Below are 22,711 nucleotides of genomic sequence, written 5' to 3' on the forward strand. Positions count from 1 at the left end.
CAGCAAATTGAAAAATCTTATAACCAGTGGTTCATAACTGCCATCTGGTGTGTCAAGGGGATCCTTGGATCTACTTGACTCAGAAAAGACACCAGCATTTGGCATGTGGGATCTCCACACCAACAACTAAACCCATGGCCATGAGGTAATGGGAGGGAAGGGAAGGAGACCACAGTTCTGGCTACTATCCACTTTTCCTCCAGCCTTGAGAGAAGACGGAGTTGTTTAGCCGAGTGCTTGGCTATTGGGAACTGGCCCAGAATTCCCTTTCTAGCCTGAGATCACCCTGGTTCTCCTCCCCCCAGTGCTGCATGCTCTGTGGAACTCTGACGTTCCCACAGCAGAACAAGCCTGCACCCTTGTAGCAGCTGCAGCCTTCCTTCCCTGCAGCCTGCTGCCTGGGATCCTGCTTGGCCTCTGCCCAGTGCTCTATTCCTTAGAGTCAGGCCTGACTACTCCCTTCATCCCCGGTGGTATGAGTCACTTCGCCCTCCTTTTGCCCTAGATCTCTCGTTTGCCTTGAGAGTGGACCTTCTTCCTGGCTATGCTGTGACCAACCGGAGGGTGGGGATGGGTATGATGATGTCTGGGAGCCCAGGAGAGGGGCCAGGGGTTGGAGTTTGTGTTAGACAGTGAAAAGAAAACATATTTACAAAGGGGGAACCTCAAGTTGTCTCCCTCTGTCCCTAGAGTGACTGATGCTGGGTGGGATCAGGAAATGGGCTCTTAGCCCTAGCAGCAATGTTTCCTGATGGGCCAGATAGCTCTCGGCTTCCAGCCCTTTGCAAGAGAGATGACATCAGTGGGTGCCCTGCTTGCCTGGCTACCCATGGCCCTTCTCAGAGCTAGACATCAACCAGAGGAGAAACTCAAGGAGGCTGAGTCCTGAGCTCTGAGATGTCAGAAAGAAGAATTGATCCTGAGGCCCACACTGAGGTCAGGGCTGAGACACAGCATGGAGACCCCGAGGGGCATCGCTGTCCCCAGGAAAAAGCTGCACCTACCTTGAGCTTTTTGACGCTGGTGCAGGGGTCATTGGAGAAGCTCTCCGTGTCTGAGATCTCGATGTCCTCCCCGTACAGGACCCCGGTCAGGTCATTCCTCACCTGTGGACAAAGACAAACCGAGAGCTTGGGTAGGTTGCTGCCAGGAAGGACCCACTCATCAGTGCTGGCCCAGCTGGGGAGTGATTTCTCCACACCACTGAGAGGCAGAAGGGAGCACTACCCAGCAACACACACGCTGACGTGATGTCGAACAAGGCCAGGACTGCTCAGTCTGACCTCCGAATTCCTACAAGAGGTAAGACGAAGAGATGGCCCAGACAGCACCCCCATGTTGCCTGGCCCAGGTAAGGGTGTCTAATGATACCTGTGTGTGCTTTGCAGTAAAAACTCCGGTATGACTTTCTGTACTGAAGACATAGCCAAGACTCCCAGAGGAACAATACGGAGCAAGGTGAGGGTGGAAGTGATGGCACCTGGCCGTGCGGTTCCAACCTATGGGTTGTGCATGTGCCTACAAGGCAGAGGCCTACCAACTACTGTGTCTTCACGGCTAGACATCAGGAATTTTGGGGTACTGTGGCTCCCTAGATATCACGTGACCTTCTAAGCTGCTTTTGTTCTGGCTTTGCTAGAAATGGGCCCTGGACACTTTGGGGGAAGAAATCAGAAATTCAGGCTTTTACAATATAAAACTCTCCATCTTTTCTGGTGTTGGTTTTTGTTTGAAGTTTGGCTTAAACAGAGCAAACTTGAAGACTGTATCTGGCTGGAAGCCATAGCTCGGTGCTCCTGACACGTAGCGATGGACCCCAGACTATGGGGCTATTAAGAAGGAATAGGTGAGAAGGTGAGAAGCTGGATCCAGCTTCTGGGTCCTGCTGCTTCTGACTTGCTTGTTGACCTTGTCCCCTGGGTGTGACCTTCCTCTCTCCAAGCTTAAGAGGAGGAGATTCTGAAAAGCATGTCTTGTTCACTCTGCTGGGATGGCCATTGTCAGAACCAGATGGCATCAAGTGTTTGTGAGGATGGGAGCACCTGGGTGCCTTGGGAGCCACCTCTGGGGAACAGAATGGCGGCATCTCAGAAAACCAAACATCTATTACCACATGCTCCCGGATCCCACTCCTGGGAATAATAGACAGAAGAAATGACAGCAGGGACTTGTCGCACACACTCCTTGTATCAGCTGTTTTTTCATCACCATGTCAAAGTGTCTGTAGAGCAGCTGAAAGGAGGAAGGGTCTTAAATTTTATTTTTAATAATTTTATTTATCTATCATCCATCTATCATATGTCTACTTAGTGTGTATGTGTGTATGTGTGAATGCATGTCATATGTGTGTTGTTGCCCGTAGAGATATCTTGGAGCTGGAGTTACAGATGGTCATGAGCTGCCCAACATGAGTCCTGGCAAACGGCCCTTGGTCCTCTGGAAGTGTGGTAATCACTCTTAATCACTGAGCCATCTCTGCAGCCCAAGGAAGGGTTCATCTTTGTTTTGGGTCACATTATGAGAGGTCACAGTCCATCATGGCAGAAAATTATGGAAGAGTTCATGGCAGTGGTGTGTACAAAAGGGAATTCTCACATTTCAACAGACTAGGAAGGAGAGAGAGAGAGAGAGAGAGAGAGAGAGAGAGAGAGAGAGAGAGGGGGGGGGTGTGCTCAGGTCAGAACTAGGGCCAGGTTACAACCCTTAAGGCCTGCCCTGCAGTGACCCACTCCATCCAGCTAGGCCCCATCTCCTAAAGGTTCCACGCCCCCCCCCCAGTGGCACTATGAACGGGAGAACATGCAGTGAAACATATGAGCTCATGGGGGAGATTTTACCTTCCCACTGGGACATCTATGTCACAGGACATTATGTACAAGAGAAAACATGTGAAAGCAACCCAAATGTCTGTTGCTGGGTGGATACATGACCACAGGGTGTGCACACACAGAGTGGAATACTAGTCAGCCCTCAAAAAGATTGAGATGCTGAACATGTTACAACACGGGTTAATCTAAAGAAAGACACATACAAAAAGACAATTACACAAAGCACCTGGAATGGACAGATTCCTGGAGGCAGGAGGAGGACGCTCACTGGGGGTCGGGCAGATAGAATAGCATTTGATGCTTAATGTGCTCAGAGCCTCAGTTTAGGGTGGGGCAAAGGTTCAGGAGATGCAGTTATGTAACTTGTGAAGGCTGCTGTTCCTGCACACTTACAGATGGCCAAGGTGGGGAAAAGGTGTGATGTTCTGTATACTTTATCCCAATAAACATTCAGAAGATCCATCTAAAGCACATATCATCATGGTTTGTTTGTTTTTTAATAATCTGGCCCTGCATGTAACTGTCCATCTGGAAGCCACTGCCAAGGAAGGGAAGCAAAAGTTGCCAGTGGTAGCCATGATGCTTTGTTTCCTTGAGAAAGCAATGCAGATGGTGACAAACTCCCTCTTGATGATCCTGGTGTTTGTTCTACGGTTTTCTGGATACCTGAGATGCTTCATGAGAGACATTTTGTTACAGGAAGAAGCACCCCACTGTCTGTTATTGTTTGCATCTTGTTTTATTGGAGACACTGGGGACCAAAGCCAGGTGTTGTGGTTTGCAAGAGAAACGCCTCCTACAAACTCCTGTGTTTGAACATGTGGTCCCCAGTCAGTGGTGCTGTCTGGGGCGGGGGAGGGGAGCACGGGGGGGGGGGGGAGGTTATGGAGCCTTTAGGACACGGAACCTTGCTTTGAGAGGTTGTAGGCTCCCCCGTGTCCAGTTCTTACTCTCTGCTTCCTGTAAGACGTGAAATATGAGTTCTCGATCCTGCTCCTGCCACCAGCCTTTCCTGCCATTATGGGCACTATACCTCTGCAGCCACCAGCCCCAAAACTCTTCCTTAAGTAGCCTTTGGTCGCCGTGTCTTATCGCACCACAGAAAAGCGATGAACATGCTGGGCAAATGCTCCACCACTCAGCTCCTGCTGAGCCCCTGCTACAGTTTTTGCCTCTGCTCTGACAGAAGACTAGAGACGAAGATGGGCAAACGCTGCCTCTGCCATTACAGCTCAGTTCAGCTTCCAGCCACAAGTGGGTCCCATCTCAGTGGTGCCCGTACCAGGGGCCCTGGCTAGCTAGCAGTGCAAATCAGTGTGTTCACCTGGGGCAGGCCCAGTCGGGGTCCAGCTCTCTACCTGTGTGTCACTACATTTGGAGAGGTGACCCTGCTTCCCTGAACCTCTCTCTGTCTTCTCACCTGAAAATGGAAGGTGGGCAAATAGCTCACAGGCTGGGGTTCCAGGCTCAGCATGGAGCTGAGGAATGGCTTTGTGAGCTGTGGAGTTGTGGGCGTTGCTTGAAAGTGAGAAAGAACACACATCTGTGAGTGTGTCAGGGAAGGTGTGAAAACCTCTATTATGTTTTGTATGATAAACAAACAAGTCCACCTTAAAGGAAGTCTCATTATTGTTTTTAAAATTATCTGTATTACCAGTAGGCCCGGCTAGAGATCAATTAAGACACGGACACTTGTTATATTTTAAAATAGCCTTAGCTAACCTGGGGCAGGGCAAATATCAATCCTCTAAACTACTTCCCATAGTAGGGCCTCAGGCATGGGATCCCTGTCTTAATCCCATGTCATCTGCTTTTAATAACTTTTATCAAGTTACCTCCCATCTATAATCCCATATACTTGTTAATGTTCTTCATCTGCGCTGGATTCTCCATCCACACCGCGGGCCATGTGCTTCTCCTCCAGCTAACCTGTGGCGGCCTTCCTCTCTTCTCTTCAGGTCTTCTTCTCCTGGTGGCGGTCTCTTTCTTCTCTCCTCCTGGCAGTCTTTTCTTCTTCCCAGAATTCCTCTCTCTACTAGCTCCACCTGTCTCCTCTGCCCTGCCCAGGTGGGATGGCTTTTTATTAAGCAAAAGGTGGGTCACAGACAGCAAGCAGCAATTAGCATCAAAATACACCAGACCAGCCCTCAACATCTCATCCTGCCCCTGATTTCACCTATGAGAAACTAAGAGGAGACTCCCAGTCGATGATCTTCCCACACTCCATCCTGGTGCTGCAGAACAGTCCCTACCGCCATTGTGTCAGCTCCTGGCTATTTGCATTCAGCTCTGGTATTTATTCTGATGGACTTTTAGGGATGGCAAGTGAAGAAAAGCAGCAACAAAGGGCATTTTCAAAGAAACAAAGTACAGCGAAGAATGACATAAGGAACCACCCCCGCCCCCAACGTTCACACGGTGACTGGAAGACCGACTGCTTAGTTCCCAAATACCCAGGTTTGTCCCGAACCTGTAGTTCTCCTAGGTAATGGGGCCAGAGTGTGAGCTGTTTGCTCTAGACCACAAGTCCCAGATTCTATGATCCTGTGTGCTTCTATTTAATAAAAGCAAGAACGTGTTCTTTTGGGAAAGTCAGGGCCCTTCATTCCTAAGAAGATAAAATGAAGGTGCTGATTGAAGGTGGGTTGGGTGAGCTCAAAACCGAGAAACTAGAAAACCTTGGAATAGCGGCGTGTATGTTTCAGGGGCCCAAGACACTGGAGGCTGGGATCACATGGTTGCTGCTCCCTACATGATGAGACGACAGTATTCTTCCAAATATCACCAGAAAAAGATAAATAAACCAAAAGCCCAAGCTGTTTCTCCTGAATGGGAGTCATGTTTGTGTCATGGGGAAGTTGAAAGTCCCTAGCAGGCGTGTTTTGACAGGACACGCCGGAGAGCCATGCAATCAAACCATGAAAATGACCTCCCAGAAACTCTCACCACGCTCTAAGTGAGCTTACAACCTTGTGAGGGGGCACGTGAGCCAATGTGGAATCCCAGCAATCCCACTACCCTATACTGTCTCTGGTCCTGCAAAGGCTTTGCCCTGCCACACTTTTGTCCCCGCTGTGCTCGGTTGCTTCTTGCCTTCTTAAAGAGCTCTCAAGGGCCCTGGGTTTCCCAGGATGAGATCTGTGTGTTCCTCCAATCTCATGTATTTGTTTCGTGCTCATTGGTTTCTGACATTGGCATCTCTTCTGCTCAGGCACTGGGAAGCCAGAGATGGCTTCTAACACAGAGGTGACCTGGGCCCCTCTCTGTCTGGTGGGTGTGGGGGGCATTCCTTAGATGACTTCCCTAGGGAACGCTGGAGAACTTGCTGAGGCCCTTGAGTTGAGAACAATGGAGTCATACCCAGGTCAAGAAGAGGAGCAGGAAGTATCCAGCCTGGGCAACAGCATATGCAAAGGTCCTGGGGTCCTGGGGTGGAGAAAGATGCTACAGAAACTAGAAGACTATTGAAGTTGGATTAAAGTGAAGCCTAAAAGAAGGTTTAGGGGACAGTGTTGGAATGAAGCCAGAAAGAAAGGAGAGGTGGGTGGGGTCAGAGCACGTAGGCCTTACAGTGTATATGAAAGATGTGACCTATTTGCTATCGAAGGCCATGATGAGGAGCCCAGAGAAGAGTTGGCCTGAGTGGGGCTGTGTTTGCTGTGATAGCTCAGGTTGCTGTGGGCCCAAATGGAAGGGTGAGGCATGGTGGTGTGTGCGCATAACACTGTTGTCCCTGTGAGAGATTCCTGCTGGACCAGGGAAGAATGGGAGGCTGCCGCAAGCTACAGGGTACAGAGGCATTGAGGGTAACTGATAAAGACTATCTGTCCTCTGTTGCTGTGTAACAAATTATCCCAGCAACTTCAGACAGTAAGCACACACTGTCTTCCCCCATTCCTGGGGGTGGAGAACCAGGGTGTGGCTGAATGGGAGCCCTGGCTGAGCCTTCCTATGAGGTTTCAGACAAGACTGCAGTGGGTTGTCACTAGAAATGCTGCCAGGACCCAGGGGCACCGGAGGATGTCCGGGCGTGCCCTAGCCGACTGGTGGGACTAGGGTTTTCCAGGTGAGTCCAGTGAGCTGCTCAAGTTGCTGTGCTCTGAGTTTAGGGTCGGGGGGGGGGGGGGATGCTCTCAGCTGAAGACCAAGGCAGAGGTTCTGCCCTCTCCAAGTCCAGGCTTGCATATTTCCTCGCAGCTGAGGCTCCTCTCCCACCCTCTCCTGGCCTCTCTATCTCATAGTTACATCTTGTCTCGAAAGTACGGACCAGGCAGCCCTCATCAGACCACAGGTCTCAAGCAAGGCAGGTTCAGAGCCAGCTAAGTTGACAGCCAGGAGCAGGAGGCTGTGGGGGGGTACCCGAGACACCCAAGACACTTAGCTCAGATGGCCAGTCATTCTTAGGACGTCATTTCCATGGAGGCCCGGCCCCACCTGAGGAACCATCCAGAAAGACAGAGCTCCAGGTGATGATGGGGACAGAGGCACCTGTACTTATAAGTCTGAACATTCTAATTAGGTTAGAAACGAACTCAGAGTCCCCAGCTCTCCTACGGAAGCCGGAAGCCGAGGTAACCTACTTTGTCATTCAAATGCACCCGCTATATATAGCGACGGATTGTGCCGAAATGTCACTCCTCTTACCTGACTAAAATGTATAATTATAGATTTACTTCTATTCATTCATGAGATGTATCTTCACTTGATTAAACAGTTCATTCAAGAAAATCCATTAACACACGGAGCGTGTTCAAATACGGCTCCTCTAACGCTGAGGGTGCCAAAAGAGTTAAGATGCTAATTAGGCTAAATAGGTTTTGAAACGTCCCAATGTTTGAATAATTCAGGTCACTTTTAGTGGGGCTTCAGCTCCCCAGGAACTACCATTAATTTAAGTTAATTAGAAAATTAGCACAGAGAATATCAAGGCAAGACGAGATGGCTGACTTCAAAATGGAAGAGCTGTCACAGGCAACAGGGGAAGCCTGGTTCTGGACACCCTGTAACAGCCAGTGAGCCAACACTTAGAAGAGCCAGGAAAGCAGATTCTTGCCCAAAACCAGAAGGAGGAAGAATTGGGGGTAAGACAATGAAGATAAAGATGAAGATGAAAAAAAAAACTTTCTAGCAATGAGGAAGGTGGTAGTGAGCTCCCCATCACCTGAGGCATGCAAGCAGGAGCTGGAAGCTAAACAGGCTTTCCCTTACTAGCATCTATGTTTAAAAAACAAAACAAAACAAAACACTATGCTTACCCCACTCACTGCTCTTTTTGAATGTTAAGGTTGCTGAAGCAATCCTGGGTAGCTGCACGGGGTACTTTTTGCTTGCCCCCCTCCCCTACTTAAGAATTGGCACACGCACTTAAATTCTTCTAGAAGTACTCCCTGTGGCAGAAAGAACTCCCTGTGTTCCTACGGGAACACAGACCCACCTACTTTCAGATAAGTTAGTGTTTAATACTGTGTAGCTGGAATTGAACCTACATTGAAGAAAAAAAAAAAACATTAAGTGCAAGTGTGTGAGTGAAGATGCAGTATGTGGTGGTTCATCTCCACTGTGAACTGGATTGAATATTATGTGGGCTGTGAGTTTCCTGGGAGGATTCTTTGAGACGGGAAGGCCCTTTCCAAGGTGGACAGAGCCTTTCCCACAGGGGCTCAGGTATAAAGAAGGCCAATGGAAAAGCAGCACTGCTTTGTCAGTATGCCTTTGCTCCTTGCTGACCCGTGCATCTGCTCTATTGCTGCTGCCGTTGCTGCTGCCTCCATCCTTCACACTCAGCTTCTTCAGCCTTCCAACGTGGACCGAGGACGAGCAGCTCTGCAGGAACTCTCCAGGCCTCCAGAGCCAGACTGTGACTACTGAGGTGTCCAGCCTTGTGAACATCTAAGTTCTCAGCCTCTCCAGCATGCAGATGCCATTGCTCAACTACCCAGCCTGCGCTGTGTAGGCCAGTCTAACAATCCCCTGTGTAGCACAGACTCATCCTATTGGCTCTGTACAGCGAGAACATTTTCTGGGTGACGAACAAATGTCTGCTCACGCCAAAGAAGGCAGCAACAAAGGCCAAAGAAATGGTCTCACCGGAGCCTAGCCTGGGGGGCCAACAAGCTTGTTCAATTATTTAGAGTTGCATGTACATGTATGTGTGTGTGTGTGTGTGTGTGTGTGTGCGCGCGCGCGCATCTGGGCCGCCTGAAGGGAACCCGCTCTTTCCCTCCACGACGGCACCCCTGTCTGTTCCAGGACATGCAGTCTTTCTTATTTCTTTGTTACAGAGAAGAAGAACAAGGAAGGGGGAGTGGGCAAAAGTGAGTTGCACTTGAGGGCACCTTGATGGGGCCTGGGGAATCGGGTACTTGGATTTGGAGCTGGCATGCAGACAGCTGAGCCTGGCAGTGTGGGTCCATGTTCCTTTCCATACAAGGCTCTCAGATCCTGGAGGGAAAGGGCATCCTGTGCAGTGCGGCACACGGGAGGCCTATGAGGAGTGAAGGATGGGGGGATGCCCAGGGAGCATCAAACCCATTCATACTTGGATGCTGGGGGCTGAAGGCTAAGTGGAGAACTCTGTAGAGAACTGATGTGAGGCCAGTGAAGTGACTTCCTGGGGTGACCCGTAAGGTCCAACTGCGGCCTCCACCTCTCTCTCTGATGTCCCCCGTTCCTCCCGTGGCAGCTTCCTCTCCCTCTGAGCCCTGTGCTAAGGCTGTGCCCTCTTCTATCTAAGACAGGTTTTTAAGTACGAGTGACCCTGGATGGATTCTTATGCCCCCCTCCCATTCTTACAAATTGACGGACACCCTTTTAGGGTACTCCAGTCTGTCTTTCCAGTTTATACACCTCCTTCCGTGGGCACCAACATGTCTAGAGCCCTCTACGGGAAAGCTCTCATTCTCCTCTCTGCTAAGATGTGCCTATGACTAAAATGGGCAGCTTCTCCAAGACAGCATACCCAATGACTGGCCTAGCCTGCTTGGCTTGACTTGCGGAGGAGTAGAGCACTGATGCCCCTATGCCCAGGAGACTAACTAGACTGTATCTCTTGCTAGAATCCTACACTTGTCCCCACCCACACCCCCCAGCTTGCCCTGTCCTGCTCTTTCTAGAATTTGACTTTAATGAGTGGCATCTCTTGATCTGACTTGCTCTGAGACTCCCAGTTAGGTTAGGCCCACGGGATGGGGCGGGGGGGGGGGGCGAGGGAGGGGGGAGGTCTCACCCGGTATCCAAAAAACAATAGGATCCAGGGGTGTAAAGGCTAGTGGGTGGCCCAGCAGGAGTCAGAGAGCCAATGAGAGGCCAGCAGGGGTCTAAAGACCAAAAGGAGTCCAGAGGATGCAGAAAGCCATGGGAGCCCAGGAGGAGGCAGAGGGCCAAAAGGACCCCAGAAGGTATCAGAGGCCCAGGAGACCAGCGGGTGTGAAAAGCCAATGGGGGGGGGTCTCAGCAAGCACTAGAGGGCTAATGAGGGGTCTCAGCAGGTGTCAGAGAGCAACAGGAGCCCAGAGGGCACCAGAAGGCTCTTAGAGAGGCCCCAGCAGGAATCAGAGGACAAGGAAGAGAAAGAGTTAAAAGTCCAGGCTCTTTCTGCTTGCCTCCTCTCTTCCTGGCTGGGTTCCAGGCCTGTCTAGCTTGGCTCCTCCTCTGGCCCTCAAAGACCCCTGGTGGTGGTCCTGACTCTCACCCTTGTTAGTCCTTGGGGTCTCATTAGCCTGACTGGTTTCTCTGGCCTTGGCCAAAATACTTCTGTGAAGTTTGCTTTCTTCTAGCTCCTCCCACCATGTCGTGTTCCCTGCAGGGCCCTAAAGGATAGAACTCCCCCTCTGCAGGTGCAGGTCACCAAAGGATAGCCTGATGCCTTGACTCGCATCCTGTCATAAACCATACGGTCCTTTCTCATCACACTTGCGTGAGTCCCTGGGGTTCATGGCCTCTGGTTACCCTTGCAGCCCATGTAGACAGCTCTTCCCCATGAAGTCCTCTGGGGATTCCAGGCTCAGCTCAGGCCCGCTGATGTCCCTCCCTCCCTGCTGCTTCTCCACCTCCAGCTTCATCTTCTTGGCCCTGTCACCAAGAAGTTCCTCGGGTCACCCTGAGAGTCACTGGGGCACTCCCACGAAACTCCCCCCTGGCACCCAGGCTCCCCACTGCTCCTGGACAGAGAGAGAAGCTGAGCTGTCTCTGCTCCCTCAAGGTTAGGGATGACAACCTGGCTAGGAGCCTGAAGCCAGCCTCTCATCCCGTGCAGGTGCTGAGTGTGCGTCTTGAGTGGACACCGCCCCCAGTGCTGAGCAGGCTGCAGTGGCAGCAGGGCTCAGGGTGTGCTGAGCTCAGCAGTTTGGACAGGGCAACTTCCCTGGGAATTGGGAATCGCATCTGCTCTGCAAGGCTCATGTGGAATTTTCCAACTGGGATGCAAGTCTGAAAGCCAGGACAGTGTACCGTGGCTTGTTGACCCACCCATCTGCCTCGGGATGTGCGCACTGGAGGGCGTGGGAGTCCCTGGAAGGGCTCAGAAGTGTGGCCTTCATCAGGGAAACATCTGCATGGATGAATGAGAGCACAGGATGCCTGCTGCCTGGGATGGGCTTCTGGGTGCTTGGTACCCACTAAGGGGAGACTAGAGGATAGGTTACCCATCACCTTTGTTCCAGCTGATAAGAGGGACGCTTAGGTAGAAATGCCAGACCACCACAGAGAGTGGAGAAGGCAGCACACCTCTGGCGGGTGGGAACGACAGTGGAACTCCCCTTCCCCCAGTGCTCTTTAGATATCCAGTCCCTCGATCAGGTCAGGATGCCATTTTAGGCCTAAAAGGGATAGTTACCAACAATTTGTGGGCAAGTATAATAAGACACATAGAGGTTGAGGCAGCTGCCCAAGATCACATAGCTAGAACATACTGAACTCAGGACTTGAATTCAGTCTGATTTCTTTCTATGGACCACAACAGCAAAGGACAGTAATCTTTTTTTTTTTTTTTTTTTTTTTTTTTTTTTTTTTTTTTAATTCAAGGGGCCAGCGTGTAAGTTTTGCTGACTTTCTGGGCTCTTTCCCAACTAACGTCTGCTGTTGTATTCAAAAGAAGCAGTAAGCAACATGCAACGCGTCTGTGTTCTAAAAACCGTTACTAGGTCAGGCACTGGACTTGCAAACACGGGGCCAAGGCTGGCAGAGCCTGCTCTAGAGGCCATGGTTCCGAGCTCACTGCAGCTCAGGAGAGAAGGAACCACACAGTCTGGAGTCCCCATGGCTCTGCTTTTTGTAACCCTCTGTCCTGGCCATGCTGGGTGAACAAGAGAAATCTGTAACCCCTTTATCTTCTGGGGGAAAAAAGAGTACCTTCACAGCTTACCACAGGGGGGTTGTAAAGTTAAAAATAAGATCATACATGCTCGGTGTCAGAGGGCAGTGGTCATGAGGGACAGCTAACCAAAGAAGGGATGAGGAACCGCGCTCAGGGTTCAGGAGCTGGTGGGCAAGCAACAGTAATGCCACTGAACAAGCGGTGTGAGGCCTCTGTGCAGGAACAAGCTAGCCTGCACCCCATGAAACCCCAAAGGGATGCACAGATGCCCCTGGTGGGAGAGATCTTTTCACTACTCCCTGGAAGGAGCAGCTGTGGCAGCTTGGTGACTCCCCAGAGAGGGCCAGAGGCAGCTGTTTGCAGGCTGGATACAGCAAATTGTGTGATGTGCTGTGCTCTGGGGCGGGCTGCCAAGCCAAGCTGGGGTGCCTCTGCACCCCACCCCTCCACCGCCTGCCGCCCTGCCCGGCTGCTGACTCACCAGCAAGGCATGGGTGTGCCAGAAGGATCTGAAAAGGCTCTCTAGTGAAACACATGGCTTCTGAGAGGGACACTTGGGGACCAGGAGGCAGGGAATGGCTTCTGCTGTTTCCACTTGAAGGTCGTAACCTTGGCGGGGCAGAGAGGATAGGGGACGCGCCATCAATACTGTTGAAGGCCGGGATATAGATCAGGCTGCCAGACTGTGAGTCCCTGGCAGTGGTAGCAGGCACTCCTGGAGCCTGGCAGCCATGTTTGGCGGGAGAATTACTCACCAGAGGGGATGCAAACTTGAAATTTGAGAGGGGGGAGGCAACATGCCTCAAAACAAAGCGAAAACAAGAGACAACGCTATAAAGCCAGATGGTGTGAGGGCCAGCATAGAGGAAGAAATTAAAAGAGGGCCACGGAACAGGAATCGCTAAAGACTTATGTGTCTGTACATCAAAGTGCAAAGCTAGAGGCCATCTTGACTCTGCGAGGCAGGAAAGCTGAGCACAGATGTCCACCTCCCACCCAAGCTACCTCCTTCTGCAAGTGACAGAAAGGACCCTGCAAGGGAGTACAAAAATAGGAGGATCTGCCTCAGTGTTGGAAAAAGAGGAGCGAGGAGCATCAACATGCCAGCAATTTTGAGGAATTTCAGCGAGGTACGATGCCAAGGAAACCAGATTGAAGGCTGACTCACAGCCCTCCTTCCTGAGAAGGGGGCATTGTGCTGTGGGGAGGGTGAGTGTGCTGGGAGGGGGGAACTGATCACAAAAGCCTAAGATGGGGCGGTTGGGCCCTGAAGGATAGGCTGGGCTACAGAAGGGGTGCAGAGCCGACTTGGGGGAACCCCCTTCCCACCCTCTTCTCACCACGCAGCCTTCAGGAATGGCTTGGCCATGCTGTCCAATAACAATCATGCAGGGTTCTCCAAGTCCACTTTCCTCACAGTCAGTGCCTCCCACACACCGCAGGCAAGAGATCAAGGGCAGAGGCCAGGAGTGAACCTGAACATCTGGGGAACATCTGTTCCCCACCTGCAAGGAGAAAGCATGGGTAGCTGAGACAGTTCAGCACCATGTGACTCCTTGCCCCTCAGCTGCCTTTCCCTGGCTGCGAAGTTTTACCTCAGACTCAAGTGAGAAGTTCAACGGAGGCAGCTGAAACAACGGAGACCAAGGGAGAGTTCTCTGATTCAAGGCAGACCCAGGTCGGGGAAGATACAGAGACTGTGAGCAGTGAAAAACAAAACAAAACAAAACAAAAACACCAGACAGGGAACACGAGCAGAGGCAGGAAACAGTGAACAGATTTGCTACCAGAAGTAGAAGGAAACTGTCACACTAGTACTTCAGAGATGAGGGAAAACCGGAACTCTAAAATGCCGGGAATGCTCAAAGAAACCAGAATTCAAAGGACCCCAGTACAGCTGAGGAAATAATGGCAGGAGATGAATTAGATGATTGAATATGAGAGTTAAGTCATATTGGAGGCAGTTAGAAGCAAAAGTTAGTTACCGAACACGAACAGCAGGATAACCTGAGATTACCAGGAGGTAATGTCTCCCGACGTGGTCAGCGAGGGTGTAGGTAAAGATGCCAGAGAGAAAAGAGCAACCCAAAAGGTAAATATAGCAATTCATTCTGGAATTAGAGGTGTTTCTAAAGTGTGTGTGTGTGTGTGTGTGCGCGCGCGCATGTGTGTAATGATTGTTCCCGTAGCTGTGACAACACTTGACAAAAGCATCTTAAGGAAGCAAAGTCCCTTTGGTTCATAGTTTAAGGAATATGGATTTCGGTCCATGTGGCAGGGAAGGCGAGACAGCAGGCGTGAGGCAGCCGCTCACGTCCCTCTGCAGTCAGGAAGCAGACAGAGGCTGATAGTCCGGTGCTGAGCTGGCATCCTCCTCTCTGTTCAGTTCAGGAGCTCAGCCGTACTTCCGTGGGTCTTTCCACCTCAGTTAACCCTCTCAGGAAACTCCCTACCAAGCATGTTCAGAGAAGCACGTGCTTTTGGTGATCCTAAATCCACTCAAATTGACACTGATGATGAAACCTCACAAGGTCCCAGAACAAAAGAGAAACAACTAAAAATTGAATAGAAGAAAGCTTTCACAATAGGAAGACCAACGTCTTTAAGCAAAAGCTGCAATCATGTTTTAGGAAAAAACATACAACTATCAGCGAAGTTTATCAGTCGTGCTGACTGTAGTTTTATTCACTATACCAAGGAAACGGAACCAACTTAGCCATTGATCAACAGATGAGTGGGTATGTGAAGATCTGGTGGATAATGAAATGCATGGTCAACAAATAATATGTGTGGAGGCTGGAGAGATGGCTCAGCAGTTAGGTCCTTAGTTCAATTCCCAGCCACCACATGGTGGCTCACAACCATCTGTAATGTGATCTGATGCCTCTTCTGGCCTGCAGGTCTACATGCAAATAGAGCACTCATGTACATAAAATAAATAAACAAATCTTTAAAAACCCAAATAACATGTGGATAATAAATAATATATGGATAAATAAATGGCAAGTGAAAACACACAATGGAATACTATTCAGCTCTAAAAAATGAAATCACAAAATTTTCAGAAAAGTGGAAGAGTTTAGAATATACATTAATCAAGGTTGTACACTTTCAGAAAGAAAAAAACAGGGTCTTCCTACTATGTGGAGAATAAGTGTACACGTGAGTACAGTAAACCATGAAGAATGGGCGGGGCAAAGGGGTAAATATGAGGTAATGAGGAAGAACGGACACAGGTAATGAACCTTGAGTCATGGAAGAGGATATAAAACTGTTTTTTTCTAGTTTCCCCCCCCTCTCTCTCTCCGTGTGTGTGTGTGTGTGTGTGTGTGTGTGTGTGTGTGTGTGTATTGGATAAATACATAAAATATATTTGATAGTGAAACTGTAAAATCCAGTGTGAATCCACAGCTCCAGAACACCTGTTTTAACTGTTCAGGAGTTCACTGAGATGGCAGCCCTTGGGTCTGGTTAATTTCACTGTGTGATTTTTTTTTTATGTGCAAGTACTTTATAACAGAGCCTTAATAAAATTTTAAAGACTAGATTCTTCAAACAAAAGCAGTATTCAGGTTTACATTTAAACATGTAAAATTCATGCTTTAGAATAAGCATTCAAATTTCAGATGTGATATTTTCTTTCTTAGTTTCAAAGGTGAAAAATTCTGTAAGCAGCTAACACAGGGCAGGGCTGTTACTAACAAAACAACTGAATCAAACCTTGACGCTATGTCAGGCGAGGTTTGAAGAAGACAGGTGGATAACTTGTCATTCAAAGGAGACAGCAGAGAGAAGCTATGACTTCTGTGAGGACATAGAAGACAGAAAAGTCATGTGAGCATCCTGACGACCATGCCGTAGAGATGCACTCAAACACACTCAGACACAAATGAGACATCCACATTACACTCCATCCTCCCAAAGCACAGGGGCCATTGAGAAAGAGAGGGCCAGAAAGACTCTAAGAGCCGAGTGGTGGCGCACGCCTTTAATCCCAGCACTTGGGAGGCAGAGGCAGGAGGATCTCTAGGAGTTCAAGGCCAGCCTGGTATACAAAGCAAGCCCAGGACAGCCAAGGCTACACAGAGAAACCCTGTCTGAAAAAAACAAAAACAAAAGCAAAAACAAAACAAAAAATGGAGGATGAGGTGGAGGAGGAGGAAAAAGAAGAAGGAGAAGGAGGAGAAAAGGAGGAGGAGGAGGAGGAGGAGGAGGAGAAGAAGAAGAAGAAGAAGAAGAAGGACTGAAAGAGCCTTGTAGTTTCTAAATAAAACCAATATGTCAGTAACAGTGGACAAGGAATATTTACAGTGTAAGAAGTGAAACTGAATAAAATTCCCAAATCAGAGGTGATGAGGGCAGGGGCCAATGACGTCATAACTCCCAGAGCTTGCTATAGACACTCCTGCACTGCGATATTGGCAAACAGATAAGTAGGAGTAGAATATTTTAAATTTAAACAAAACTGCAGAACACTTCATTATAATGGCAAGGAAGCAACATTTATCTAAAAGTATAGTATTTGCTAAAACCAAGATCAAATGCAAGCTTATCTCTGTAAGTGCACTTCATATAGCAACCAAGATAAGAGCAAAGAACAAGTGTGCAAATCCAATTAGAAAAAAAAAATGACTAAATAGAGGAAAATGTTACCAAAGTGAAAGGCAAAAGAAAATAAACCAGAAAGTGGCAGATTAGAGACAAGACTCAGTAAGGGTCTGGATTTTGCCCCGCCCCCCCTTTTTTTTTTTGCAAGAAAAGATAACTGTAACGCTTCACTAAAAATTTAACTTCTGCCCCCTCCCCTGCTTTCCTTCCACCAATCAGGATGGCTGTTTCCTAAAGCAGATGCACAGAGTAGGGGTGGGAAAATGGAAGGTCCCTTTCTAAGGGACAAGCTTTCAGGTTCTTAAGGATGTGGATGAAGGGGGAGAGGGGAGGGGTGAGGAAGAAGGGAAGGGAAGGGAAAGGGAGGGGAGGGTGAAGAGGCCAAGAAAGAGTTTTGATTCACAAGAGGAACTGAGGCACAGGAAGTGTGCCATGGAACCTGGGTCAGAGCTGCAACCAGGCAGGCCAGTGCCACCAGCGCCTCCTAGTGATAGTAGGAAGCAAGGGCGGCCGAAGGTGCGCTTCTCCAGCTTTGTGTTGGGTCTCTCTCCGCACAACCCCCCCCAGCCCCCCGCCCCAGTCATGGCTCATTTCAGAGAAGCCTGTGACTGAAAGCCTAATCATAGACGCTAAAACTAAGGCCACAAGACTCTTAAAAGAAAATTTAACGACCTTGGGTTAGACAGTGCTCCTTAAATCTGAGGACCAAAGCAAACAAAAGACAACTTTGACTTCATCAAAATGAAAAGCGTTTTCACGAAGGGAACGCTGGGAAACACTCCAGATCGTATCAGGACAGTCCTCAGCCTGTGAGCAACCACTCCTGGGTGTTTGAATTTACAATGATGCAAAGGTGACACACGTTCAATAAAAATGAAATTTCACATGTTTAATTTTGATATTTTCCTCTCAGGCTAGTGATGTGTGGGACCACACTCTAGTTGACTCTGGGCAGCACTGAGCCACAGTTTGACTCAGCCACAAATACCTATGCATGAAAAACCCATTCTCCATAGAGGCCTGTGTTACCATTGGTCTTTGGTTACATACATTCAAAAAATTAGATTCAATACTTAATACTTTGTTTCTAATTGATTTGTTGATTAATATTGAGTCAAGGTTTAATGTAGGCCAGAACTTGCTATGTTCACGTAGCCAAAGATGGCCTTGAACTTCTGAACCACCTGCCTCCATCTTTGCCATGCTACAACTGCGGGCGTGCACCGCCATGCTCAGGTTGTGGGAGATTTTTTGTTTTTGTTTTTTTGTTTTTGAGACAGGGTTTCTTTTCTTTCTTTAAAAAAAATTATTCAGATTACATCTCAATTGTTATCTCCTCACTTGTATCCTCCCGTTCCGCCCTCCCTCCCTCTTTTACCCTATTCCCCTCTCCTAGGTCTGTGACCTCCTCTCCCACGATATGGTCACAGCCTGTCAAGTCTCATCATGGTAGCCTGCTTATCCTTTCTCTGGGTGCCACCAGGCCTCCCCACAAAGGGAAGTGGTCAAACATGGGGCACCAGAGTTCATGCTAGAGAGATGGGGTTTCTTTACATAGCTCTGGCTATCTTTTAGCTCACAATGTAGACCAGGCTGTCCCGGAATCCACAGAAATCCACCTGCCTCTATCTCCCAATTTCTTGGATTAAAGGAGTGTGAGACATGCCCTGCTATGCTCAGTTTTATGTGGCACCGGGGCCTGAACCCAGGGCTTCATGCATGCTAGACAAAGTATCTACCCACTGAGCTACACCCGCAGCATGACTTTTTATTTTAAATTGTCCTTTGTCCAGACCGTTTTGTCCATTTGTAGGCTAATGTGGGTTTCAGAGTACATTTAAGAAAGCGTGCAGGCTAAGCCACAGTGCTCACTGGGTTAGGTATGTTAAAACATACTCTCAATCTGCTATATCTAAGCCTTACATCTCAGTCTATAAATGTAACAGGATGTCCCCATTTTAAGCTTTGACTCAGGAAGCACGCTCCTGATATGGATATCGGATATATGAAGAATTCATACAACCCAATGTCGCAAGAGACAGATGACCCAATTAAAAATTAAATAAAAATCCAAATAAGCATAACTCGAAAGAGGATATACAAAAAGCTAAGAAGCGCATGCAAAGATGTTTAATATCTCTACAGATGTGAGGGAAAAGGCCACCAAATCCACAATGAGGCACCATTTGGCATCCACCAGGGTGGCTATAATTTTTTAAGTGGAAAATAACAAGTGCTGGTAAAGGACATAGAGACCTAAGGCTGGTGGGAATGTGAAGATGCTTTGGCCATTGGTGCAAGCCAGACAGAGAGTGGCTTAGCCACTTCTCCAAACGTTCATGCAAACACAGAGTTACCATATGGCCGAGTGGGCCCAGCCATTGGATGGGTGCATATGTACACACAAAAATCAAGCACACCCAGGCATTTACAGCACATTATTCAAGGCCCAAACAAGCAAAACGCACATCACCAGAGGAGTGGATTAAAAGTGTGTTACAGCCTCATAATGGAATATTACTTGGCCATAAGAGGGGCAAAATGGTGATATACATTGCTATATGGATGAATCTTGAGGTTACTATGCTAAGTGAAATAAGCTTGATCCAATGAGCCATATATTTTATGATTCCATTTATATGCAAATCTATTAGATGCAAATCCATAGAGAAAAAAGATGAGCTGTTCTCAGGGGCTGAGTTGAGGGGAATGAAGGCTAATGGACATGAACATAGAATTTTTTTTTGGTCAAAGATGGGTACTGGATGAATTGGTCAGTCATTGTATCCCTGTCTATATGCCATGGAAGATTTAATCAGATACTTTAGGGCATCTTTCCATCTTTGGCTGCTTTTTCAAGGTAAATACAAAACCAAAATGTTCTCTGGTAGGGTTTCTGATGACTCAAACTATCAGCAACCTCTTAGATGGTTTATAAATCCCAGAACCCCAACCTATCACTACACTTCCCTCCTCAGTCGGCTCCGGCCACATGGCCTCTGATGGTCTTTCTTTTCACACCAGAGCCCTCTACGCCAGCATCTCTGATCAGCTGCTCTGTCTGGAGCTCTTTTTTGTAGAAAGATGAATTATTCTTTCTATATTAATCAATACAGTAAATTATTAAGACAGTTTTCTTTAACCAGTTAGTTCCCCCAATGACTGACACAGAGATATTATGATTTATTTTCAATATGTAAGCACTATTCTGGGCAGATTCTGAGCTACTTTAATCCTAGTATCTTTAAAACCCACACAAAAACCAGTCACTTCCCACTCTGATGGTTCCCATGGCAGCTTTTGCTCCATGAGTCTGTTCTTAAAGCCATGTGCTTCTTGCCATCACATGGCTAGTTAGTCTCCTGGTGTCCATGTCTCTTGGTGAAAAGGCTTGTTTCTCTTCTTTTTCCAGAGTTCCTGTCTCCCTATCAGAAAGTCCCATCTTCTACTTCTTGTACTCCTGTCCAGCTGATTGGCCAATGAGCTCTTTATTGACAACTGCTACATCCACACAAGACATTCCTCCACAATTCCCCCTTTCAGTCTAATAAAGGCTCCTTTTACTTATATATTTACATTATTATGCACATATAGAAGAAACTACATACAGCAAGAAGAACCATGAAGCAATCAGAAAAACTATATATAAAAGTTATATTCATTAGAAGGATCCAGAGGGTCCTAGAAACCTACAAGAAGAACATTATGATGGGTGGATTTTGGCCCAGGGGTCCTGCTCAAATTATGGCACCAGCCAAGGACAATATGTGCAGTAAACATTGAACTCCGACCCAGATCTAGCCAATGGACAGGACATTCTCCACAGCTGAGTGGAGAGTGGGGACTGACTTTCACACGAACTCTGGTGCCCCATATTTGACCACGTCTCCTTGATGGGGAGGCCTGGTGGCACTCAGAGGAAGGATAGTAGGCTACCAAGGAGAGACTTGATACCCTATGAGCATATACAGGGGGAGGAGGTCCCCCTCAGTCACAGTCATAGGGGAGGGGATTAGGGGGAAAGCAGGAGAGAGGGAGGAATGGGAGGATACAAGGGATGGGATAACTATTGAGATGTAATATGAATAAATTAATAAAAAGGAAAAAGTAAAATGAAAAAAGTTATATTCATAACGTTCTGCTTATTTGTATTTGGCAATCTTGAAGAAAACATCATCTTTCCTATCTTAGTGAGCCTAAAATTCTGAACCAAAATCAATCTCAATCATATCTCATATCTATCAACCTAAAAACACCTATCTAGGCTTTAAAACATCTTTATTTTTAAACAACTAAGGTTAATTGTAAAACTATTTGGTCTTCGACTCCATTACAGACTTGAGGATGAATAAAATTAATTACCTGAGTAAACAGGAAGTGCAGACTAGCAGCTTCCAAAAATAAAAGATGACAGAGACAGTTCACTGCCTGGATAGCCACTCTATAGCGTTGGAGCATCATCTTCAGCCTTCTGGCCAAGTATATCTGGCAGACATATTTGTGAAGCAGGAACTATTAAGGACTTGTTTACCCTGTCTTGGCAGAGTTCGATGGTCAACTCAGCTTGCCCATTTTAGGCAGAATTCTATGTGTAGTGGAAACAAGGACATTTCTTTGCCCAACTGGCTGGCTTGCCATATTTGAAGCCATCTCTATAAGGAGGTTCTTTGCTGTTCATCATTTTCTTTGAGGTAGCTTGGGGGGTGCTGCCAGGAGCAGGCATGTCTCATTGTCGAAGGATCCTTACATTAATAAAAACATCTTTAAATGCCATTTTATGTAGATCTCTGAGGTTTTTGAAGACCACCTAGTTATTCATTTTACATTATCTGTCTGCAGAATCATATTTATCTGTTAAATTAAACTAGTATCTGACAGGACCATAGGTTGATCAACAATTAACTTGCATTATTTAATGATCCTAAACAGTTTGTAATAGCAGCTTTTAAAGTACTGGAAGGAAGCCTTTTAGTATAGATAAGTTGTATGGGTACAATACCTCATACTAGACTAGAAATATATATTCCTCCCCATGAGATCCTGACTGTGAGGCACCCTGGAGGCCCTCCTCATCTCACTCAGCACTGTCCGACAAACCCTTGACCCTACTTGATTAACCCCCTTGGCACTTACTAACATCTCACGTAAGACCCACTAGCCTGCCTCTTTCCCGGTCTGTTTCCCTGCATAAGGGTGCATGCTCACTGTTGGGTAAGGACAATTCCATTTTCTGCTGTGTTCACATGATTGGAATTGGACTCACGTCCTAAAAAAATGTGCTGCCCGGGTACATTATAAGATGAATTCAACAGGACCAATGACTTCAATTTATCAACGTGTACATTGAAGAAAAGACAGTGTGGCCACCAGCCTGGAGTCTAAGCAGCCACCGTTTTATAGACTGAAGATCTACATGCCTATATGGAGTAAATGAGAGCATAACATTGCTCGACATGGTGAAGAATACTTGACAGGCATATGCATGACAAATCTTGCCAACGACATTCTCACTGAAAGTAAGCACAGGACGGGATTGCTCAGTATTTATATTTGAAGACATCACTCTAATGTCTAGTGAACACAACAAGACGAACGGCAGGAGTGAATGACAGTGGGTGGCTGTTCTAAGCCGTGAGTACTTATGCATATTAGCTATTTTAATACTCACAGCCCCTGAGGTAATCTGAGCATGCCTCCACTTTCAGAGAGACATGGGAAAATTAAATGACAGGCACAAAGTCACCCATTCCCTGGGGAAGTAAGCTAGAGTTAGAAACCCATTTGAAACCGGTTAGAAACCTGTGGCTCTGCTCTGAACAACTGTGCAGGACGACACGGTGAGAAACCAAGGAGCTAGAGATGATGTGATGCGGGGAACCACAAGCAGGCTCATTTTTTATGTGGATGTTGCTGATGATGCCTAGAAGACTCGAGGGAATTAAGAAAGGAGACCCTTCCAGAA

General features: G+C 47.7%; 1 protein-coding gene across 1 annotated transcript in view; it reads right to left on the bottom strand.

The window, feature by feature from the left end:
- GABBR2 (gamma-aminobutyric acid type B receptor subunit 2) overlaps positions 1-22,711 on the bottom strand; it is a gene marked incomplete at its 5' end in the record, with an annotated part of 337,733 nt that overhangs the window by 153,935 nt on the left and 161,087 nt on the right. The window contains one exon of the mRNA XM_084784329.1: positions 1,005-1,106. Coding sequence (XP_084640455.1) covers positions 1,005-1,106 — 102 coding nt within the window. The remainder of the gene's footprint in view (positions 1-1,004; positions 1,107-22,711) is intronic.

Source organism: Acomys minous, assembly GCF_964271855.1.
Source record: "Acomys minous genome assembly, chromosome: 1".
Taxonomy (NCBI): domain Eukaryota; kingdom Metazoa; phylum Chordata; class Mammalia; order Rodentia; family Muridae; genus Acomys; species Acomys minous.